General features: G+C 48.2%; 2 protein-coding genes and 1 pseudogene across 2 annotated transcripts; 1 reads left to right on the forward strand and 2 right to left on the reverse strand.

Moving 5' to 3' along the window:
* The first annotated feature begins 2,533 nt into the window (after positions 1–2,533).
* Positions 2,534–4,472, forward strand: LOC123096718 (uncharacterized). Its single transcript, XM_044518479.1, has 2 exons — positions 2,534–2,996; positions 3,082–4,472. Exons 1-2 carry the CDS (start codon positions 2,534–2,536, stop codon positions 3,717–3,719), a joined length of 1,101 nt encoding a protein of 366 aa, XP_044374414.1. The 3' UTR covers positions 3,720–4,472.
* LOC123099697 (putative receptor-like protein kinase At3g47110) lies at positions 4,430–7,826 on the reverse strand (annotated as a pseudogene).
* Positions 7,827–10,495: 2,669 nt separating this feature from the next.
* Positions 10,496–14,372, reverse strand: LOC123099698 (uncharacterized). The gene is made up of 2 exons (XM_044521808.1): positions 14,167–14,372; positions 10,496–12,420 (listed from the first exon to the last, which is right to left on the reverse strand). Exon 2 carries the CDS (start codon positions 12,417–12,419, stop codon positions 10,743–10,745), a length of 1,677 nt encoding a protein of 558 aa, XP_044377743.1. The 5' UTR covers position 12,420; positions 14,167–14,372; the 3' UTR covers positions 10,496–10,742.
* Positions 14,373–22,089: the final 7,717 nt, after the last annotated feature.

The following is a 22,089-nucleotide window of genomic DNA, read 5'->3' on the forward strand; positions in this document are numbered from 1 at the left end:
ATGATTAAGCACAAATCATGTACAATTTCTAGCACCAACGAAATCGAGACAATGTTGGTACTCTAACTGATATGTTTTTTTCCGGGACTAAGTGATACGTGTCTTTGCTCAATGCTCCATCCTTTTAGCTATGTATAAGGGGTAGTTGAGACTTCATTATCAAGTCATTTGTTTTTAATTTGCTTCCTCCAGTACCCACTACAAGAGAGGTTACCTATGACCATCTACAACCGAAATTGTTTAATCTGCCCGCAGACATGCCGAGACGTGGCCCCGTACAACACTGGACAGGTTCTCTTTTGGACCTCTTCTACTTTGCAAATCTCGATACTTAAATCCATGCAAATTCATATACAACGATCATACAATGCAAATTCATCATACATTCAACTATAGAATATTGTAACCCAAATAAGTTTAGTACATGCCAAAATAAAATTCAATAATTCATATATAGATAAACCATACACGAATGAATCAACGACTTCAGTCCTCACGGTCATTGATCCTCATCTTCATGCGGAGCAGCTACTTCTTCCCTTCAAGATCCAAGAGGTTGATGTCCTGCATCAAGATCCTCGACTCCTTTGTCTCTCTCGTAAGCCGCAACCTCTCTTTATCGAGCTCAAGACCATGCTTTGTCACCGTTTTCTCAAGCTCCCATTTGGCAACCTTCTCTTGCCTCTCCAATTCCACCTTCTCCTGCTCCAAGGCCAACCTCTCCCGGTCGAATTTCATCTTCTCCCTTTGCACATCATTGAACATCTTCTACCTCTCCTCCTTGGCATAAAAAATGCCCGTCCAAGTGGCGGATGTTTTGCTTGTCGCACCTTCACGCGCCGCATCTTCACGCGCCACCGGTTTCTTTTTGGCACGGTTGGTTGTAAGTCGGATGCAACATTTTCTTCTTCCCCTTCCTCGTCCACTCCAATTGATTGAGCTGAGATCGACCCATCGTTTTTCTTCATTTTCTTCATGCCATTCTCAATTTCCTTGAGGACGTTCTGCCACTTGGGCCCCCCATTTAATTTCATCCAACAATGAAAAAAAATGAATGACTTCTTCTCCACTTGATGGTACAAAGCCGTCGTCAAAGTTGCATGGGTTAGAACTCCAATGCCGCTTTGGTTCCGGCTTACAACTTGTTTGAAATAACCAACAAATTTGGTAACGGCCTCTTGGATGGACGACCATCTATGTTGAAGAGAACACACGACACGCTTGGTGCATATTGGGTCTAGTTGCACATAGTCTTGCAGGAGGACTTTCACAATATGAATAATGTTGCAGAATTTTTTCACTAAAAAGGATGATGTCGGTGTGAATCGAGAAATTTCCGCAACAGAGATAATGTTGCGGGTGGACTTCTGCAACAAGGCCCTTGTTGTGGAAAAGTATAAAAAAGCATCGGCGCCGGACCGAACAATGATTGAGGGGAGAAGGGAGGCCGGAGCGGAGCTCGGGCATGCCCGCTCGAGTGGCGGCCATGGCTTCAAGAGGTCGTAGGGAGGCGGGGAGAGGACCAGTTGGAGAGGGAAATGAGGAGAGAAGAACTTGCAGCTCAACGGCTGAATTGCAGCTCTAGCGAGGCGATGACAGCGACGCTTGCAGCACCATGGCGAGCGGTGGTCGGGCTGCAGAAGTTGGCCCCTCCTACACCAGTAGCACATCGGATGGATCTCGGCGAGGGATCCACGGCGACCTGACCTTCAGCTGCTCGCTGGCGGCAGCGGCAGCGGCACGTCGTGTGTGTGCGGTGGCGGCGGCAGGCTTCCAGCGCCTCGCCCTGATCTATAGTGGGGAAGGAGATATGAGACAGAAGGAGAGAGAGAAGAGTACAATTGTGCGTTATTTCAAGAGTGGATGCGTGCGAGGGCCCACAGTGCACGTGTTGATCGTGAAAGGCGGCGGACAAAATTTGCATGATCCTCCAAGTGATGGCAATCGTTTTCAAACATGTTCTCAATATTTTTGTGAGAGAAAACATGTTCTGATTGATTTATTTTTTGAGACATAAAAACATGTTCTGATCAACCCGCGTGGTGCGCCCTGAGTCGATTTCTGTTGGCCCATGAAGCAACTGGACAAATCGTTCGGCCCGTGTTTCGATCTCGCCGTCCCCTAATCCACCGTCGTGCCGCTGTGTTCCGCCCCGCCGCCCCTGGCTCCTCCTCCTCCCTCTAATCTGCTTCCTCCCTCTTCGTCTACCTTGATCAAAAGGAAGGTCAGTCCGCAACCCCTATTTCTTTTTATGCAATTGTTATATATCTTTTAGAAGAAAGGTCGAAGAAACGGTGAGCAGAGCCTGCCTATCGATCGGCCGGTTCCTTTCTCTATCGATATACTCTGTACTCGTTTTGTAGTTTGCGAGGTCGTCCTGAAATAACCAAAATCCTGCTTTTCTGTTGTTGTTTTCAATCTATTCAGGATATCTGCTACTCCTAGTTGGGAGTTGTCACTCAACCAGTCCATGAGCCTCGGCCGGCACGTGCATCAATCCTGATTTTGAAGCTCTAGTTCCGAGTTGTCAATCATGAGCCTCCGCCGCCACGTGCATCTGCTGTTGGAGAACCACAAAAAACGCGCCTATTCGCTTCACCTCCTCAAGCGCGACCATTTGTTCTACCCAACAGAAGAAGAAGCAGCAGCAAAGGCGCGAGCTCTGCCCAGGCTAAGAAAAGTGCCGCCGTTCTCACCTTTAGGGACCGTCCCAAGAAGGAAGAAGAACCAGGCGGCGCTCTCAGATCGGTTGGAGAGTGTTAGGCTGTCGCCGGCAGTCTTCACCGTGCGGCCATCGCCCTGCCCGACGGCTTGCAACGCCCACGCCCGGGTGGAATTCTTCCCTCTCTCTGGAAGCAAGATCTTCTTCACCGACAGCGGGGCACGCACCGCCTTTTTCGACACCGAGGCCCGCTGCATGATAACCGCGCCCAACCTCCATTCGCCCAAGCACTGCCACCCCGTCGTCGTCTCTGTCCCCAGCCCCGGACCTGAAGGCGAGCAGGACGGCGGCGACCACAGCAGCCTCTACATCATAGACACGTTCCTCGATTCATGCATGGCCACTCCGTTCGAGGCCCTAATCTGCCGCAAGGACCCCGGTAGCCACGTTGAGACATGGCACCGTGAAACAGCACTCCCGCTGCCGCCCTTCCTTGATAGCACACGTCACCAGCCGCACACGTCGCACTCCCGCTGCACTCCCCCTGCCGCCCTTCCTTGATGGCTCCGGCACCCACTGCTTCGACACGGTGAGCCGGACGTGGAGCCTGGCTGGTGACTGGCAGATGCCCTTCTACGGCAAGGCCGAGTACGTCCCTGAGCTCAAGCTCTGGTTAGGCCTCTCTGCTGCTAACCCCGAGCTCCCGCGTGCGGCTGATCTCTCCCCTGTCCCAAGAGGGCATGGGCCGAAGCGGCGCTATGTCTGGGGGGATCCACACCTACCGAAGCAATGGCTCCCGGCATCCTATGGTTCCAGCAGCATTATCAGTTTCGGTTCTGGTAGATTTTGCATCACCAACTTCTATGATGACATGAACAACATTGTGACGGATGGACAAGGCGGTCCGGTCGGCGAGACCATTGTTGTTTTCACTGGTCTGGAAGTGTTGTCTGGCAAAAAAAGTGGCAGTGATATGGGCAAGGGCAACGGGCTCCGTATGATTAAGCACAAGTCTTGTACAGTTGCTCAGACCGACTTCATCCAGTCGATACTCTGACTGATTACGCGTCTTTGCTCAAAGCTCCATTATAGAAACAAAACATGGGGCCATAGATTTGCATTTCCGACTGTTGGTCCATCCCAGAAGCATAAGTAGTACTACGATTCAGTCTTTTTGAATAAGCAGTAGTACAATTTAGTCTCCCATCCAGGGTTAGTGGAACCGAATCATCACTAACACTAAGGTGTGCAATCACTAGCATTCCTAACCAACAGTAAATTTTAAACAACAACTTTACATTGCCGACACGGTAGCTTTGGACAGAATTTACATGCTCTTCTGTCGCACAGTTGATTCAGTCTGTGGATTCAGTTTCGAACGTCTGTCTCATGTGATTTATGGTGATGAATTTATATATCAACAGTAGTTGCACTGCATGGTCCTTTCCTCATCTGTGTCTATGTTTCAAGGTCACATGAATATCAAGTTGGCAATCGAATGGGAAATTTAATTGTGGTAAATTGCAGTTCTACACTAGTTATGGTCCCTTTTTGTTTTAGGAAACCCGGTTACTTATTTAAGGAGTGGCGAGTCACTTAGAAAAATATGTGTACATGCTATGCATGGTAGATATTTTGCAATTTAGTTAAGTCTTCCAAACTCCAACTACTGAACGGCCTCTTCAGCTTTCTCTTAGCCTCTGAACTCTGAAGTACGCATCCCTGATTCCATGCAGCCTGGCAGACACCTCCTGCATTTTGATGCGTTCACTTGGAGACGACTTGGTGCATCCCAACATTCAGCACTGAGATCAAACAGTGTGATCCAATGTCCTCGGCCATTGGAGCTTCTTGGCAGAGGTCCAGGTCTTGTACCAGCTCTGGATCAATAATCTGCAACATCTTGTCAGGTAAGTTAATCTCCACGAACTTCATGATGCTCAATCCATCCTTGAACATGTCATCCGTTGGCCTCCTTCGGGTGAATATTTCAAGGAGAACAACCCTGAAGCTGTAAACATCGGCGGTGGCTGAAACTTGACCACCCCCTGCAAATTCTGTATATACCATGCATGTAGCAAGAGCTTAGTTCAAATTCACATGTTCAAGCAATCAGGCTAAGGAAGAAAAAAAACAGAATCTAAAACTGGACAATATATACCTGGAGCAACATATCCTATTGTTCCCTTTATCGCAACCGAAGAAGTCGAAGTTGAGTCACCAAATGATGAGGATGCAGGATGGACATGCAACCGTGCAAGTCCAAAATCTCCCACATGAGCTACCATATCATTATCCAGAAGAATGTTGCTAGGTTTCAGATCACAATGAACAATGCTTCCTCGGTGGTTGTGGTGCAGGTACGCCACTGCATCTGATCACAATGCTTAGCCGTTGAGCCAGTGAAATATAGTTCAAACCTGAAGTGCCTTCATCACCCCGAGCCGAGTGTAGCAATTTATGCAAGTCCCCTCGTGGCATGAACTCATACACCAGTGCTTTAAAATCATTTCCTCTAGAATCAGTGCTGGAGCATGCAGTTAGGATAGGGACTAGATTGCGATGTCGCACATTCCTTAAAGCATCACATTCAACAATGAAGCTCTTCCCTGCTCCTCTTGTCTCTAGGCTGAAGACTTTCACAGCAACAACACTTCTATCTGGAAATAGTCTTCCTTGATACACAGAGCTATAGCTGCCTCTACCGATCAAATTAGATGGTGAGAACCCTTCAGTTGCTTTCAGAAGATCACTATAAGAAATTCTAGGGAAGTTTGGACCAAATAACTGGACAGGGATACATTTTTTCTTCCGCCTTCCACTACAGAACAATAGAGCATAAATGGCCGCAACAACTAACACGATTTGCTACTGGAATCACTAGCTTCACCACAATAGATTGCTTCTTCTTATCTGAATCCAAAGGCACAAAAGGACATGCATGTAGGTGTAACTCCGGTGCCCCACCACAAAGCCCCTGGTTTCCATGGATCCTCACAGCAGCTGCATTATTGAAAATTCCTTTCGCTGGGGCCTCACCCTCAAGATGGTTAAATGACAAATCGATTTCTTGAAGAAGCTGAAGATCCCCAAAAGACGCCGGTATTGATCCACTTAAGCCATTGTATGACAAGTTCAATACTGCTAGGACACTCAGTTCACTGAATGAAGTGGGGATGTTTCCACTAAAACTGTTCATGTCCAGTTCAACTCGTTCCAAACTTCTACAGTTGCCCAGTGTGTGCGGAATATCCCCGGATAGTTTATTGGATGAAACGTGCAAATATGTAAGTTGTTTGGCGTTGTCAATGTTGCTAGGAAGTTCTCCATCAAGGTTGTTGAAAGATAAGTCAATTTCGAATATTGTTGGTATTCTGAAGATCTCCTTTGGTACTTTGCCAATAAAACCGTTTTTATCAATGCGTAATGCTTGAAGCATTTGGAGGCTTCCTAAGCTTGGGGGTATGTGACCACCAAGCTTGTTAGAATGTAGATATAGAACCCCTAGTCGAGACAAATTTGGCAGTGACATTGGGATAAATCCTGTAAACATGTTGTCATCTAACAATATTACCTGCAAATTCCTGAGACTCCCGAGCCATTCCGGAACTGCCCCAGTAAATTGATTGCTTTCCAATCCCAAGCGAATCAGGTTGGGAAAGTTTTCTATGCCACGGGGAAAACTCCCTGACAATTTATTTCCTCCCAAGTAGAGTGTTTCGAGGTGAACAGAAAGGTTGCCTAATGAAGCTGGTACATGGCTTTCTAAATGGTTTCCATGCATCGAGAAAAGTCGTAGCTCAGTGCAATTCGCTAGGCTATACATAAACTGCCAGTCTTTATTGGCATGTGCTTCGAGTTTATTGAGCTCTAGATTCAAATGAGAAAGTCTGGTTAGTTTGCCGATAGAGCCTGGCACAACTCCGGTCAAATTATTGGCTGATATATCGACACGGTATAGCTTGGAAGCATTTGTCAATGAAACAGGGATATTCCCTTGAAAGAGGTTACCGCCTAAATATAGTTCCTGGAGATTTGGTAGACTGTTACCGAGATTGGAAGGCAGCTCTCCTCTGAAACTGTTAGAAACAAGGCTGAGACCAACGAGAGTAGAAAGATTCAAGATGGCCTGTGGAAATCGACCTGCCAACCGATTGGCTGTGACGAACAAGCCCTGCAGACCATCTAACTTTGCAAACTCATCCGGTATGTCACCCTCGATCTTGTTGTAAAGGATCCTGAAATCTTTAAGCATTGTGAGATTGGCAAGAGAGGCAGGGATGGTTCCAGCAAGATTATTAGCCGAAAGGCTCATGTACTGAAGGTTAGGAGGCCAATCCGCAGGAATCTTCCCAGCTAAACTATTGCCGTTGAGCAGTATCTCCTCAAGACTGGAACAATTCGCAAAACTCGGTATGCCTCCTTGCAGTGTGTTATTACTAAGGTCACTTCTGCTTCGGTACATCCACCTTAAACACATCAAGGTTTGGTCGGGCTAAGGTAGAGATACCGGAGGCGACGAAGATGACCAAGGGAAGGAGGAATCTCGGCGGTGAAGCGGTTGTCCGACAGGACAAGATATTTCAGGAATGTTAGGTTCCCGAGCGACGGAGAGATTTGCCCGACCAAACCTTTGTACGGAAGGTCAAGAGAAGTGACTCGACGTGGATTCTTCATCCTGCAGCGAACACCTCCCCAGTCACAGAAGTCGGTGCTGTCGTTCCACGACGCAAAGGCTTGATGTGGATCTTGACTGATTGAGTTCTTGAACTCAAGCAGTGACAGCATGTCTGTCTCGCTTCCATACAAGGAGCTGCAGGTGGTAACGTGTGCGCAGCCAAAGGTGAGCAGCATGACCAGCAATCGGCTGACTGCAGTAACCATCATTGCTTGCCTTGCCTGATTTCGTCATTATGTGCATATTAAAAGAAGGAGAAAATTGATGAGAACGAAGGCAACTAGTACTATGTTAGAAGTTAAGAAAGGTAAGTTTGGATGGTCAATATATTCTTAATGTTAGCTAAGATCGATGTATGTTCTATGAAGCGGCTGGGATGGATGTATAGTTCTGATCACCCTTGTGTAGAATGCACGTTTGTAATTGTGGTAAAGCTAAATAACTTTACTTGCATTGAATGAAATCAGCGGAAGTGTTAAAGCAGATGCAAATATTGATCTGTCATGTGCTGAAGTACGTACCGGATACTGTTCTCTGCTACTTGATCTTCTCCTTGCTGAAGAATTTTGCTTTCCCTGATCGGAGATCAATCAACTGGTAGGCAAACTGCTTGAGAAACATGCCCGTCCGGGGAACCTTTTCAAACTAGTACTAGTAAAACAGGACCGCTTTAAGCGAGAGTGAATTTTTTTGCACCTCGACGCGCTGTGTCTGGGGTGGGTGGCGTAAAAAAGAGAAGCAAAGGCATGCGTACTAGACTACTACTAGTTCATGCGTTTTGGAACGAGAACCTGCGTGCAAAACGTTTTCAAGAGAAGCCATTTGAAAGTCTGAAACAAAAGCTATGGGAGTCATGCAGTTTTCTTATTTTGCAAACTGATACATGTGTTTGCACTTTGCAACGATGCACAAGCATCCCAATAGTTCAGTACAACCTACGATAATGCGCCTGAACGACTTATTTTAGAACCCTCGTCATTTTATAAGCATCCACTGTTAATGCTGCTCCCACCGTTGATTGAGACCAACGAAAGCTAGTCATTTTATAATTAACCACTCATTCCTATGGTAATGCGCCTCGCCAAGCATTGCAACTACTCGTTAACACGTTTAACTTTGTACCGAACCACCAAGGTCAGGTAGGCGGTCGATGCGGCGCATACATAGTATTTTAGCAAGGGCAAGGATTAAAGGGGTATCTGCTCTTTCAGGGTCCAGGTTCAAGCCAAGAAGAGTATACTGAAGGCGCACTAGGTAGCACCACTTCAGGAGTACTTCATTATGCCTTTGAAACTATCAATCCACCAACTTGCAATCGGTTCAAAGTGAACTCCCAGATAAACATACAAAAGTTGACAAATCATAGCCCAAATCAAGGCCACACAGTCTGATAAGAAAACACATGCATCTTCAGCGTAGAGAAGGCAAGAAAGATAATCTAGGCACTGACTCTTCATGAAGCTATCCCTAATCAGGATCTTATCATGAGTGACTAAACAAGGAAAACTTGACCAATAGGGCTGCACAGATGATTTCGGTAAGGGCTGCCCAAGTGAAATGCGCCCAGTTTTGCATGAAGGATTGGATGGAGTAAATCTCTAAGAAGTAAAATGCCAAAGGAGAGGAACCCTTGTCATCATAAAAGGCTAAAGATTCAGCAATACAATGTTAATATATTTATTATTTAATTCGCAAAGATAAGAAGTGACGAGATTATAATGATTATTAGGAAAGATGAGATAGACTAGGATTTGTTTCTGCCTTATCCTGTACTCCAAGTTAGTCTTTGTACTCCTATATATATGCCCACGAGGCTCAAGCAATACAATCAACTATTCCACCAAACCACTCTCTCCCTTCTAACATGGTATCAGCCTAATCGATCCAACCCTAACCGCCGCCCGCCACTTCCGCCCCGCGCGCCGCCCCTGGGGCGGTTGGCCTCCATGACCGTCGCCGGGGGCCGCGCCGCCTGTACCTAGGGTTCGTCCGCTTGTCGTGTTGACCGGCTTCCCTAGAGTCTTTTTCCTGAGCCCTTACTCCGGTTTTTTCTCTCTCCCGCCGGTCATCTTGATCGGCGTTTTCTTTTCGGTTTTCCGATCTAAGATCGGTTTGCGTCGCCCGGCGTTCTTCGCACGGCTACCTCATCACGGCTACACCACCCACGCTCTTGGCTACATCGACAAATGGCACAAAGGGCTACCGCCTTGCTTGAGCAACTTCGTCGGTTTTCACTCCAGCCACGACTTCCGCGATGCATCGACTGTTACGACTGGGGGGGGGGGGGGGGTGTCCGTCGGCTTGCCTTTGGATTCTTCTCCAGTCTCACTGTCTGCGTCGCTAGCGTTGTGACAGCGGGGGATGTTGAGTGTAATGATTATTAGGAAAGATGAGATAGACTAGGATTCGTTCCTGCCTTGTCTTGTACTCCAAGTTGGTCTTTGTACTCCTATATATATGCCCACGAGGCTCAAGCAATACAATCAACTATTCCACCAAAGCCCTCTCTCCCTGCTAACACAACCAACTTAATATCAACAAAAAACAAGAAAACATATGCAACATAAACACCTACGAAACTGGTTGCTCTAGAAAGAGTCCCATTCGAGTCAAATTTGGAAGGGGCAAACGGAACAAAATGTCTAAACAAATGGTAATCCAAGAACATTTTTTAAAATATCACGCATATTGTGAGGACAAAAAAAAACACTAATGTGAGTAGTGGCGTCACCTTTTTTTCACTTCATTTGCAGCCGTGTTTCACAGTACGTAGTTGTAATTAAGATTTATTTTACTTCAGTGTTATTATTTCTTTTCCCAAAAATTACAAATTCTGCATTGTTTTCCCATGGGTCAGATTACCGTGACTACATGTAAATTACCTTATGCACGGAGCGGAGACAGTGCTCCCACTAAAAGTCTTCCTCCTGTCTTTTTCCGCTTCAAGAAAAAACAATCAATCCCAATACAGCACAACAGTTTACTTGTCGCGCAGCAGCACTGTTCACCATCCGGCACATCATTAGCTCTGTTTCATATGAGCCCCCCTCATTAGACAAATATGACAAATTTATAACTGAAGTAGTGCCAAAAAGGAATAACTGAAGTAAACAGCACAGCAGCATGATCATGATAATAATACCACGCTAACTCCAAATAAGAAGCACATGTCCGGAATATCTTAAACGACACAAGGCGGCAAACATATAAAACCTGTCACAGGAGGCAATATAGTTCAGCAAAATAACCAACCAATGACACCAACTGTTTGACAAAACATAAGCTAACGACAGGCATGGAAGAGCTCCCATCCATCAAAAGATCTATCAAGATCAGAGCCCAAGCATCAGAAATTAAATAGACGCCGAAGTGCCAGGAAGCGGGCCCCTCCTAGCAGTGTGTTCATCTTTGGGGAATACCAGATGCCTCAGCAACTATCTTTGCGCCGATATCCTTAGCTAACTTTTTCCTCATAAAAGCAAAGAACTTTTTGAAGCGCTCATAGAGAGCACCACTAGCATACTTCTTTAGTGCCATGTACCCTGGAAGTTGATGATGTCCCATCACAGACTGAGTAAACGCAAAGGTTATCGGTGCAAAATCTTCAGCACAGGTCATAGCAGCCGTGACCTCAAGTTGTTCTTCTTCACTTAAAGGCTTCAAGTTATAAGGCTTTGGCATTGCATGATACTTCCAAGGGTTTGCTTGAATCTTCCCTGCCATTGCACTAACTATTGTATCGTTGAATTTACGCATATCCTGTATGGATTTCCAGCAGTCCAAAGTCTTCATCTCTTTTACAACAGCATGAGTGGTAGTGATCAGGGCTTTACCAGCAGGAGCTGCTTTACATTGGAGAGCGAAAACTTCAGGTATCGCATCACGCCCGACTTTTCTCTGAAGGACCTTCATAGGTATTTCGACACCGATCCATTGCAGAGCAGAACCATAGAGGTCTTTACCTGTCAGGTAAGATAGAGCAGGACCAACCGATGAAGAATCAGCAAACTTCATTGCTTTGCAATCATATTTAGCTGCATTGTCAGAATTCCATGACCATGTGCTACCAATCGTTCGGAACGCTAACTCGTGGAGAAATGGCAGGAAGCAGACAAGCTTCCAAGCATCAGAAAGGTATTTCTCAATGGCTCCCAGGTCGTTGGCATAAATCTCAGCTGAGTTCTTTGGAGGCGAACAAAGCCTTGAGTATTTCTGTCCATGATACCAACCAGCAGAAAATGCCTGAGCTCGTAGAACCGCCCACTTAATTTGCCTGTCCCCTGCAATGCCAAGCTGCAGCGCCTGCGTTTTAGCCAGGGCGTACACCTGAGAAACTAGCTTCCGATCAGGTTTCCAGAATGCAGGCCCTCGGCAAATGCTATCAACTGTACATGGTTCATACTGTATGGTATCTGGCATGAGGAAGTACTCTGATCTCTTCAATGAACCGAGAGCTAGGCCTTCAGCGTCATAACATGGATTCTCATATGTTTTGTACATCATCTCCATTGTCTTGAGAAATTCTTGGTACTCCTCAGGGGTAGCTGAAACTCCTGCCAGCATAAGTTCATCTTCAGTTGGAAATCCTGGATGAGTAGCAGACGAAACGGATTTCCGTTTCGCGTCCACTTCAGGGTGACCTGTCCTATGAATTTCTTCCAGACAGAACTTGGGCCTTTTAGAAATCGTTTGCTGGAGTACACTCGAAACACCAGAAGTACATGCTTGATGTTGGTGAGTAGGATTCTCTGTCAAGTCTTTACGTTTCTTTCTGTCTGCACCATTGTCATCAGAAGTATGGCTTTGATCATCGTCTTCGTGTGCTGGTGCACTGCTTGATACATACGGATGAGCCACCTTCAACTGCTCTTGTGCCTCATCTGTGAAATATGCCTTGTGATATTGCTTCATGTATTCAAGCGCCGGTGGTGGTATAGGGTACCCATGAGCATTAGCACTAAGCAGCCTTCTGACACAAACTTTTCTTGTCTTGGTAAGATACTCAAGTCCTGCATTGTTCTCAAGAATTGTGGATAGCTCGGGCGCCTTGATGTACACAGGAACAATAATGCTGGACATCCTGACAAAAATAAATAATCTGAGTTGTCACTAAATACTAAAACGGTAGCCAAGTAATACACATATGTACACTAAATTTTTGTATAAGCGTGAGATATTTGTTCATTGAAGAAGGGAGCAAGGTTTACCACCAAAAACAATATTCATGGATGCAATAATAAAGGCTTTGATTCTTTTTGTTGGTTACCGAACACCCAATCTCACCTGTTGGAATGTGCATACAAACTTTGCACCTGCCAATTTCCAGAGGTAAATAAAGCCCATCATGTTTATATGGTTTTTGTTTGGAAAGAAATGCTAGTGAAGAGAGAAAATCATTTCCCTTTACCTAACATCCATGAAACAAAACCAAACCACTAGATATACTATATTTGGACGATTGAGGATTTTTGGCTTCCAGGCACAACTGAGCCCGGAACAGATTTTCTTTCAAAACAAACTCTAAAACTTTCAGAAAGAAATATGTGGGTGATCACTTGAATGGTACTTGCACCCAAGTTGTGACCTGCAAAAACAAAAAGGATAGATTGTGCCAAAGATATTTGCTGTTTTAGCTACTGAAACTTTTTTTACATGAAAAGAAAACCATACATTCCAGCATTTATTCAAGCACAAGCAGGGCAGAGCTGGTACACAACTGTTGTGTGCCAATGAACCGAATGAAATTCATAGACTATTCATTAATCCAGTCGTTGTTATTGCTCATTCCTGAAAGATTATACCGTAAACAAGGAAACTGACCCCAATGATCTGATTCTCTAGCTTCGCCAGTGTGCAAGTATTACTCCATCATGCACCTGTGTGCTTTTTTCTCAAACTTTTATTTCTCGAACATGTACCCAAATGTGTGTCATTTTGTGTTAGCTGAAAATGTCAGCATGATGCAAATCGTACAGTTCAAAAGCTATGCATCTGAATTTTCTTATTAAAAGTGCACCTGCCAAAATTGGTGGAAGATATGCTCCTGCTTCTAGAAGAAAATTTTGGACATGAAACTAATAGTATATCAATTATGCACTTACAGAAGTACGGCGAAAATACATGTCCAATCTTTCATTTGTACAGTACAGTTCACAACCAGCACGGTGCACACGGCTTCATCTCGGTGGCCTTCAAACATGTTCGTCGGCAATTAAATGTAGCTGTCCATGTTCTACCTAAATCTTGTATGAACTCTAGTAGTCTTTGTGTTTCTTAGTGTGTCCCGGACTGTATTCGGGGAACACATTTGTAACATTGTTGTTGAATCAATAAAGTGCCGACGTTCTCTGGCTGAAAAAGACGATGCAGTTCCAGGTACCTACCAAGTTTGTAGATCTATGTATTTTTAAGAAGAAAACTTTCTCTGACAGAAAAAAATCCAGAGTGAATTTTGAAATGGACTGTGGACAGGTTTAATTTCACTTCGCCCTCCCTTTTCGTTGCGCCAATCTCGAATCAAAATTGGGCGGCGGCAGCAACCTTCTCGAGATGAACGCTCGACTATGTGGTTTAATTGGGAACTCGGGAAGAAGAACCAATTTCACAAACAAAATAAGCACAAAACTGAAACCAAACTGCCAAAGCAACGACGCCATGCAGTTAGCCGCGACCGGTGCCTCTGAAGCGCATGAGAGCAAGGTCAAAGTCGAGGGATCGATGGAAGAAACGAGGGACTCTAGTTAAGATTCTGGAGAAATAATTGAAACCAAGTAAAATTAAATCAAGAAAAAAAGATAGATGAGCGTACGCCATCGATCCTCCTCACCTTTCCGAGGCCGCTGCGCGGATCGACCGATGTCGGAATTCCTGCTCCTCCGCCACCAATGCAGAACACCGTCGGCCTCCTGCACCCTCGACTGGTACAGGAGAAGGAGAGTCGTCCACCCTCTGCTACTTCCCGGGGACTGGGAGGAGGAGTGTGTGAAAGGTGGATTGAGATAGAACGTATTGAAGAAGCCGAAGGGACATGAGACTAAAATTGAAGTGAACCGGCAGGAGACTTGTCACCTCCCTCTAGACGGATGCGTGTCACCCTCTCACTCCGCAGCTTCAGCCGTAAACCCTCTCGCCTGCTGGGTTTTTTGAACAGCCCCGTCACGTACACAGGCATACACAAGTACGTATACCTTATAAGCATTTCCGAAAGACTGAGCCGACATAGCATCTTAAGATTTTACGAAGTCATTACTCTCGCCTATCGGATAGATGTCAGGTCGTGCCACGCCTCTCGCCTTTGTAAAATAGGGTCTAGTTTTCATATATTGTACTTGTACACGTATACGGATACGTATGTAATTGTAATCTGATCATCTATATATTGAGACGTGAGATGGATGTCAACCCCCACGCAAAAACCTAGACCTACCTGTTTCAACTTGGTATCAGACGCCTCCCAGGCCGCCGCCCCGATCCCTTTGCCGCTGCCGCCGCGCGCAGCCTCTTTCCGCGCCGCCGCCGCGAGTACCACTGTCCGTCGTTGCGTGCCGCTCTCCTCCGCGCCGCCGCGATGTCGTCCGCTGCCTTGTCGCTCTCCAACTCCGTCGGCGCCATCACCTCGCCCGCGGCCGCCTCGGTTCCCGCCGCGCTCGCCATTCCGGCGATCTCCATCCGCCTCGGCCGCAACAACTTCATGTTGTGTGTGTGTGGGGGGGGGGGGGGGGGGGCATTGCCGGCACCGTTCTCGCCGGTGCCAACCTCCATTGCTATCTTGATGGCACCACGATGGCACCGGACAAAACCATCGCTGTGGGCACTGGCGATGCCGCGACGACCGCTGCCAACCCAGCATACCACAATTGGTGGACTCAGGATCAGAAGGTCAAGGGCCTTCTCCTCACCTCCATGGATGAGGATATTGCATGCCAGCTCATTGGCTGTGAGTCGGCGCAGGCGGTATGGACGGCCATCGGTGCCATGCATGTTCGGCGCGCAGAGCCGCGCCAACGTCCGTCACATCCGGCGTCAACTCCAGACGCTGAGGAAGGAGGAGCTGTCCGCGGCTAAATACATTCACAAGATGAAGGCCTTGGCCGTCACCATGGTCGCGGCCGGCTCCCCGATCCGTGATGATGAGCTCATTGATCACATCCTCACAGGACTTGGCTCTGCCTACAACTCCATCGCCGCCTCCCGGGGTGTGAGTAATGCACCTATGCCCTACTCCAGTTTCTACTCGCTCGTTTTGTCGTTCGAAGCGCTGCAGGCCCAGCAAAGTGCGGCGGAGGGGTGGTCTCCCTCTGCCAACACCGTGACCCGCTCGGGTTCATATGGCACCAGAAGACGTGCGCCCTACTCGGAGCCCTACCCCTCGCATGGTGGGGGTCGCCCGGGTGATGGGAACGGCCAGCCGGGGCAAGGCCGCGAAGGTGGCAACGACGGCACCAACGGCGGCCGCGACCGCAACCCTGGCTACGCCTGCAATGGTCGGCAAGGTGGCGGGGGCAACGCGGGCAACAACGACGGTGGTGGCCGTCGCAATAATCGTTGGCGCCCCAGGTGCCAAATCTGCAAGAACTGGGGCCATGAGGCCGATGAGTGCCGCAAGCGCTATGACCAGGACCACAACACGTGCTCCGCCAACTCGGCCTCCACCAGCACCGTCGACTACCCTTGGGTGCTGGATACCGGGGCTACAGATCACTTGACTAATGTGTTGGGGAACGTAGTAATTTCAAAAAAAATCCTACGCACACACAGGATCATGGTGATGCATAGCAACGAGAGGGGAGAGTGTGTCCATGTACCCTCGTAGACCGAAAGCGGAAGCGTTAGCACAACGCGGTTGATGTAGTCGTACGTCTTCACGATCCGACCGATCAAGTACCGAACGTACGGCACCTCCGAGTTCTACACACGTTCAACTCGATGACGTCCCTCGAACTCCGACAGCCGAGCTTTGAGGGAGAGTTCTGTCAGCACGACGGCGTGGTGATGGTGATGATGTTGCTACCGACGCAGGGCTTCGCCTAAGCACCGCTACGATATGGTCGAGGTGGATTATGGTGGAGGGGGCACCGCACACGGCTAAGAGATCAAGAGATCAATGGTTGTGTTCTAAGGTGCCCCCTGCCCCCGTATATAAAGGAGCAAGGGGGAGGCCGGCCGGCCCCTGTAGGGCGCGCCAGGAGGAGGAGTCCTCCTCCTAGTAGGAGTAGGACTCCCCTTTCCTACTCCTACTAGGAGGAGGAAAGGAAGGAGGAGAAGGAGAAGGAAGGATAGGGAGGAAAAGGAGGAAAGGGGGGCTGGCCCCCTAGTCCAATTCGGTTTGGGCTAGGGGGGCCGCGCGCCCTGCCTCCTCTCTTCCACCACTTGGCCCATGAGGCCCATTACTTCTTCCTCGTATTCCCGTAACTCCCCGGTACCCCCGAAAAATACCCGAATCACTCGGAACCTTTCCGATGTCCGAATATAGTCGTCCAATATATCGATCTTTACGTCTCGACCATTTCGAGACTCCTCGTCATGTCCTCGATCTCATCCGGGACTCCAAACTACCTTTGGTACATCAAATCACATAAACTCATAATACCGATCGTCACCGAACTTTAAGCGTGCGGACTCTACGGGTTCGAGAACTATGTAGACATGACCAAGACTCGTTTCCGGTCAATAACCAATAGCGGAACCTAGATGCTCATATTGGCTCCTACATATTCTACGAAGATCTTTAAAGGTCAAACCGCATAACAACATACGTTGTTCCCTTTGTCATCGGTATGTTACTTGCCCGAGATTCGATCATCGGTGTCTCAATACCTAGTTCAATCTCGTTACCGGCAAGTCTCTTTACTCGTTCTGTAATACATCATCTCGCAACTAACTCATTAGTTACAATGCTTGCAAGGCTTATAGTGATGTGCATTACCGAGTGGGCCCAGAGATACCTCTCAGACAATCGGAGTGACAAATCCCAATCTCGAAATACGCCAACTCAACAAGTACCTTTGGAGACACCTGTAGAGCACCTTTATAATCATCCAGTTACGTTGTGACGTTTGGTAGCACACAAAGTGTTCCTCCGGTAAACGGGAGTTGCATAATCTCATAGTCATAGGAACATGTATAAGTCATGAAGAAAGCAATAGCAACATACTAAATGATCAAGTGCTAAGCTAACGGAATGGGTCAAGTCAATCACATCATTCTCCTAATGATGTGATCCCGTTAATCAAATGACAACTCATGTCTATGGCTAGGAAACATAACCATCTTTGATCAACGAGCTAGTCAAGTAGAGGCATACTAGTGACACTCTGTTTGTCTATGTATTCACACATGTATTATGTTTCCGGTTAATACAATTCTAGCATGAATAATAAACATTTATCATGATATAAGGAAATAAATAATAACTTTATTATTGCCTCTAGGGCATATTTCCTTCATAATGATCTTGAGCGTCTCCAGGTTCACGAGTGCTATGATGGCAAGGATCAGGTTCAGGTGGCTAATGGTGCAGGTTTGTCTACTTCGCACATTGGTCATTTGCGTTTAACCGGTTCATCCCTAAAACTGCACAACATCCTTCATGTTCCACACATCAGCCAGCATCTTCTTTCTGTTTATCGCCTTGTCTGTGATAATGACGTGTTTGTTGAGTTTCACCGTCGTCTTTTTTTGTTAAGGACAAGGCAACCAGGCGCGTCATTCTTCAAGGTAAAAGTCAGGGGGGGGGGGGTCTACCCGATTCCATTTGCTCGTTGTCGGTGTCAAAACCGGCCAATCTCGGGTAGGGGGTCCCGAACTGTGCGTCTGAGGATCGAGGGTAACAGGAGACAAAGGGGACACAATGTTTATCCAGGTTCAGGCCCTCTTAATGGAGGTAATACCCTACTTCCTGCTTGGTTGACTTTGATGAGTATATGAGTTACAAGAGTTGATCTACCTCGAGATCATAATGGCTAAACCCTAGATGTCTAGCCTATGTAAATTCTGATAGCCTCTACGGACTAAACCCTCCGGTTTATATAGACATCGGAAGGGCCTAGGGTTGTACAAAGTCAGTTTACAGTGAAAGGAAATCGTACATCCGGACGCCAAACTTTGCATCCACGCAAAGGAGAGTCCCATCCGGACACGGGGGAAGGTCTTCTATCTTGTATCTTCACGGCCCATTAGTCCGGCCCACGTTATATATCCCGGACACCCGAGGACCCCATAATCCAGGACTCCATCAGTAGCCCCTGAACCAGTCTTTCGATGATGATGTGTTCGACACGCAGATTGTCTTCGGCATTGCAAGGCGGGTTCCTCCTCCGAATACTTCAAAGTAGTCTTCTGAATAAGAGAACTGTATCTGGCTCTGTATAGCAGTCATAACCCTCAACCACAAGGGCTCAATACTTAATCAAAATAAGATCTTCCACTGACAACTCTTTCGGCGAAACGTCACATCTGGCCTCTTTATCATTTCGAACCTTTTTTGACCTCCCGCTTCGCGTTTCGAGGCGCGGCCTCTATTGATACGTCTTATCAAAACAGATATCATGTCCGCTTATTGCGGGATTCTCATCAATACGGGTTTTGGGTAATCCAACCGTGTCGTTCGCATGACCCCTTGGGAGCAGGCAAGTTTTAAGGCTTGTGGGGGGGGGGGGGCGCTTGATATTCACTGCCTATATAAGTGGATAAAGATCCATCTTTTTACCCCACGCCTTCTTCCTTCCTCTGCTTCCCCATCCTCAAGCTCCAGCGCCCAAGCTTCGATCTTTCCCACCACCACCAACCTCTCCAGCCATGTCCGAATCCGGTTCTCAGGGCAAGTGGTTGGCCTCCTCCGTCATGGAGAAGGACGTCAAGGAGCTCCGGGAGGCGAGGTACTTGACCGCGAAAGTTGCACACAGGCTTTCTGCCAAAAAGCAAGTCGTCCCCACTCTGGAGCCCGGCGAGAGGGTTGTGTTCATCCCTCACTTCCTCCGCGGGTTAGGGTTTCTCCTCCACCCCTTCGTCCGCGGCCTGATGTTCTACTACGGGCTAGATTTCCACGATCTAGCCCCGAATTCATTCCTCCACATCTCGGCGTTCATCGTCGTATATGAGGCGCTACTCCGCATCCCCCACACTTCAGCCTCTGGTTAAAAGCCTTCAATGTGAAGCCGAAGGTGGTCGACGGGCAGCATGCGGACTGCGGCGGTGCCATGGTGAGCAAGCTCCCCAACACCACTTGCCCCAAAGGGGCCTTCGTGGAGACCGTAAAGGTGTGGCAGCAGGAGTGGTTCTACATCACCGAACCCCGCGGCACCAAATGGGCGGCCGCTCCTGAGTTCAGATCCGGCCCCCCTATGCGGCTCGCGTCATGGACCAACAAGGGCCTGGACTGGGGGTCGACCGACGCAGTGATGATGCTGCAAAAGTGCATCAAGAATATGATAAACAAGAACACCAGTCTCACTGACGTGATTCAGGTGATGCTCTTCCGCCGGACCCTTCCATGCCAACGTCGGCCTCTCCGTATGTGGGGGTTTAATCTGGAGGGTCCCCGGACCCTACAGCGCTTCTTCGGCACAACGCACGAAGAGATCTGGAAGCTGCTCTTCAAGGCCCAGAAGACGTGGCCGGAGAAGATCGAAGACATCGGTCTCAACAGCGCGAATCCGGCTACGATGGTAAGTATTTTACTTCCGAACACAATTTCGTTCCATAAGTCAAAGGGTATACTGAGATTTCCCTTCCTCATTCAGGGCTGGACAGTGAAGGCGGAGTGGATCAGGTGTCCGGCGCCGCTACCCGAAAACCCAACCACTCCTCTGCTAACGAGGATGCTGGTCCCGGCGCCGTATCAGGCGTCAGAGAAGAAGGCCAAGAAGAAGAGGAAGGAGTCCAAGGGCGGTCTCCGCCGTAAAGGTACTTTGGACGCAGTGTCCGGAGAAACCGAAGCCCACTCCTCCCACGAGGGGGATGAAGACGAAGAGGAGGAGGAGGTGGAAAGTGGCTCCCCCCTCAAGGGGGAAAGAAGAAAAGGGCAGCCTCCGCGGACTTGGAGGAGGGGGCGTCCAAGAGGGAGAAGATAACCCTCTCGGACGGTTCATATACGGATGCCGAACACACCCTGAGTGGCGCCCCAGAGGCAAGCCCCTGGTCACATCGTAAGTGCCAAAGGATACTTTACAGATAACCAGTTTTTAAAGATTGTAATATAACATATTACGTTGTGTTTTTCAGTCCGGCCCGCGACCTCCCCCAACCATCGCTATCCGAGGGGAACTCTCTGGCACCAGGGATGGTGGAGAGCGAGACGCCTCCGCAAGCTTCTCCACCAACCCACGCGGATGACACCGAGGTGTTGTCCCAACGGGCCTCTCCGGGCCATGGAGAGGTGAGGGAAGCTGTGAACACGGTGCCTGGGGGTGAGGCCTCGGCTGCCGAGAAGCTAGGGGACGCAACCCCCATGGAGACCGACGGCGTGGGTTTTGACCAGTCCGGCCCCTAGGCGGACACTATTCCGGAGACCCATATGGCTCTGGAATTCAGAGAGCAACCCCCTTTGAAGGAGGGGGTGCACCAACTCCGGCGGCGACCTCCACTAATCCGGAGGCACCGAACACTCTGGTGGAGGCACTGCAACGTGCTTACATCGTGGAGGAGCACTGCACCCTGATGGGTGCGGTGGTTGAGAAAGTTCAGTCCGCAAAGAGCGGGCTGAACGAAGCCTTCACCAGCCTGTTAACAGGCTTCGAGGTATGCGATGTAATATTCTTAGCCGCTTTTCATATGAAAAATATGCCTGTGTATAGATAGTAGCCCATGAGACTCTGTTCGGTTTTGAAAAATGGCAGAACAAAGGATCAAATAATAATCGCAGGAGGTGACGTACTAGTCTATTGGTAAACATGCTTCCTTGTTAGCAGCGACCGCCCAGGCCGCTGAAGTGTCCGAACTTCAGCGGAAGCTGAAGCTGGCCGATGATGATATCGTCCGCATTAACAAGCGGTTTGATGAGGTGCAAGGTATGTTTGAAAAATTATTTACACATCTGAAGTGATATGCCAATGTGGAGTTTAAGCTCGTGCGTTGCCCTGATCATTATTGCAGGTAGTGCGGCCGAGGTCGAGACCCTAAAGAGTGCCCTCGCCCAAGCCAAGGAGCAGGCACGGGTGACCCAAGCGGCCGCTGATAAAGCGGCTGCGGATTTGAAGGCCGAGCAGGTCGCCTGCCACCAGTATGAGGAGCGGGTGACCGAAGTGGAGCAAGAGCTCAAGGACGCCACCGGCAAGTGCAAGGCCTTAGAGGAGAAGAATAAGGGCCAAGCGGTCAATCTCACCAAGGCTCTCCAGTAGGCCAAAGAGGCGCGGACCGAGTCCCAGGCGGCTCGCGACGAGATCAAGCAGGTCGAACAGATAGCGGCTGGTAAGCCCTTTCTTTTGCAGAGTAAATTTGGCAGTCAGCAATATGCCTTGCTCACTCGACTATGGAGTTCTCCAGACGCCTTTGCCGATCTCCCGAAGAGCGCTACCGACGTGATACGTCTCCAACGTATCTATAATTTATGAAGTATTCATGCTGTTATTTTATCATTCTTGGATGTTTTACAATCATTTTATAGCAACTTTATATCATTTTTTGGGACTAACCTATTGACCCAGTGCCCAGTGCCAGTTGCTATTTTTTGCTTGTTTTTTACATCGCAGGAAATCAATACCAAACGGAGTCCAAACGCAACGAAGCTCCACGGGGATTTTTTATGGGCCAG

Source organism: Triticum aestivum, chromosome 4D (assembly GCF_018294505.1).
Source record: "Triticum aestivum cultivar Chinese Spring chromosome 4D, IWGSC CS RefSeq v2.1, whole genome shotgun sequence".
In the NCBI taxonomy this organism is placed as follows: Eukaryota; Viridiplantae; Streptophyta; class Magnoliopsida; order Poales; family Poaceae; genus Triticum; species Triticum aestivum.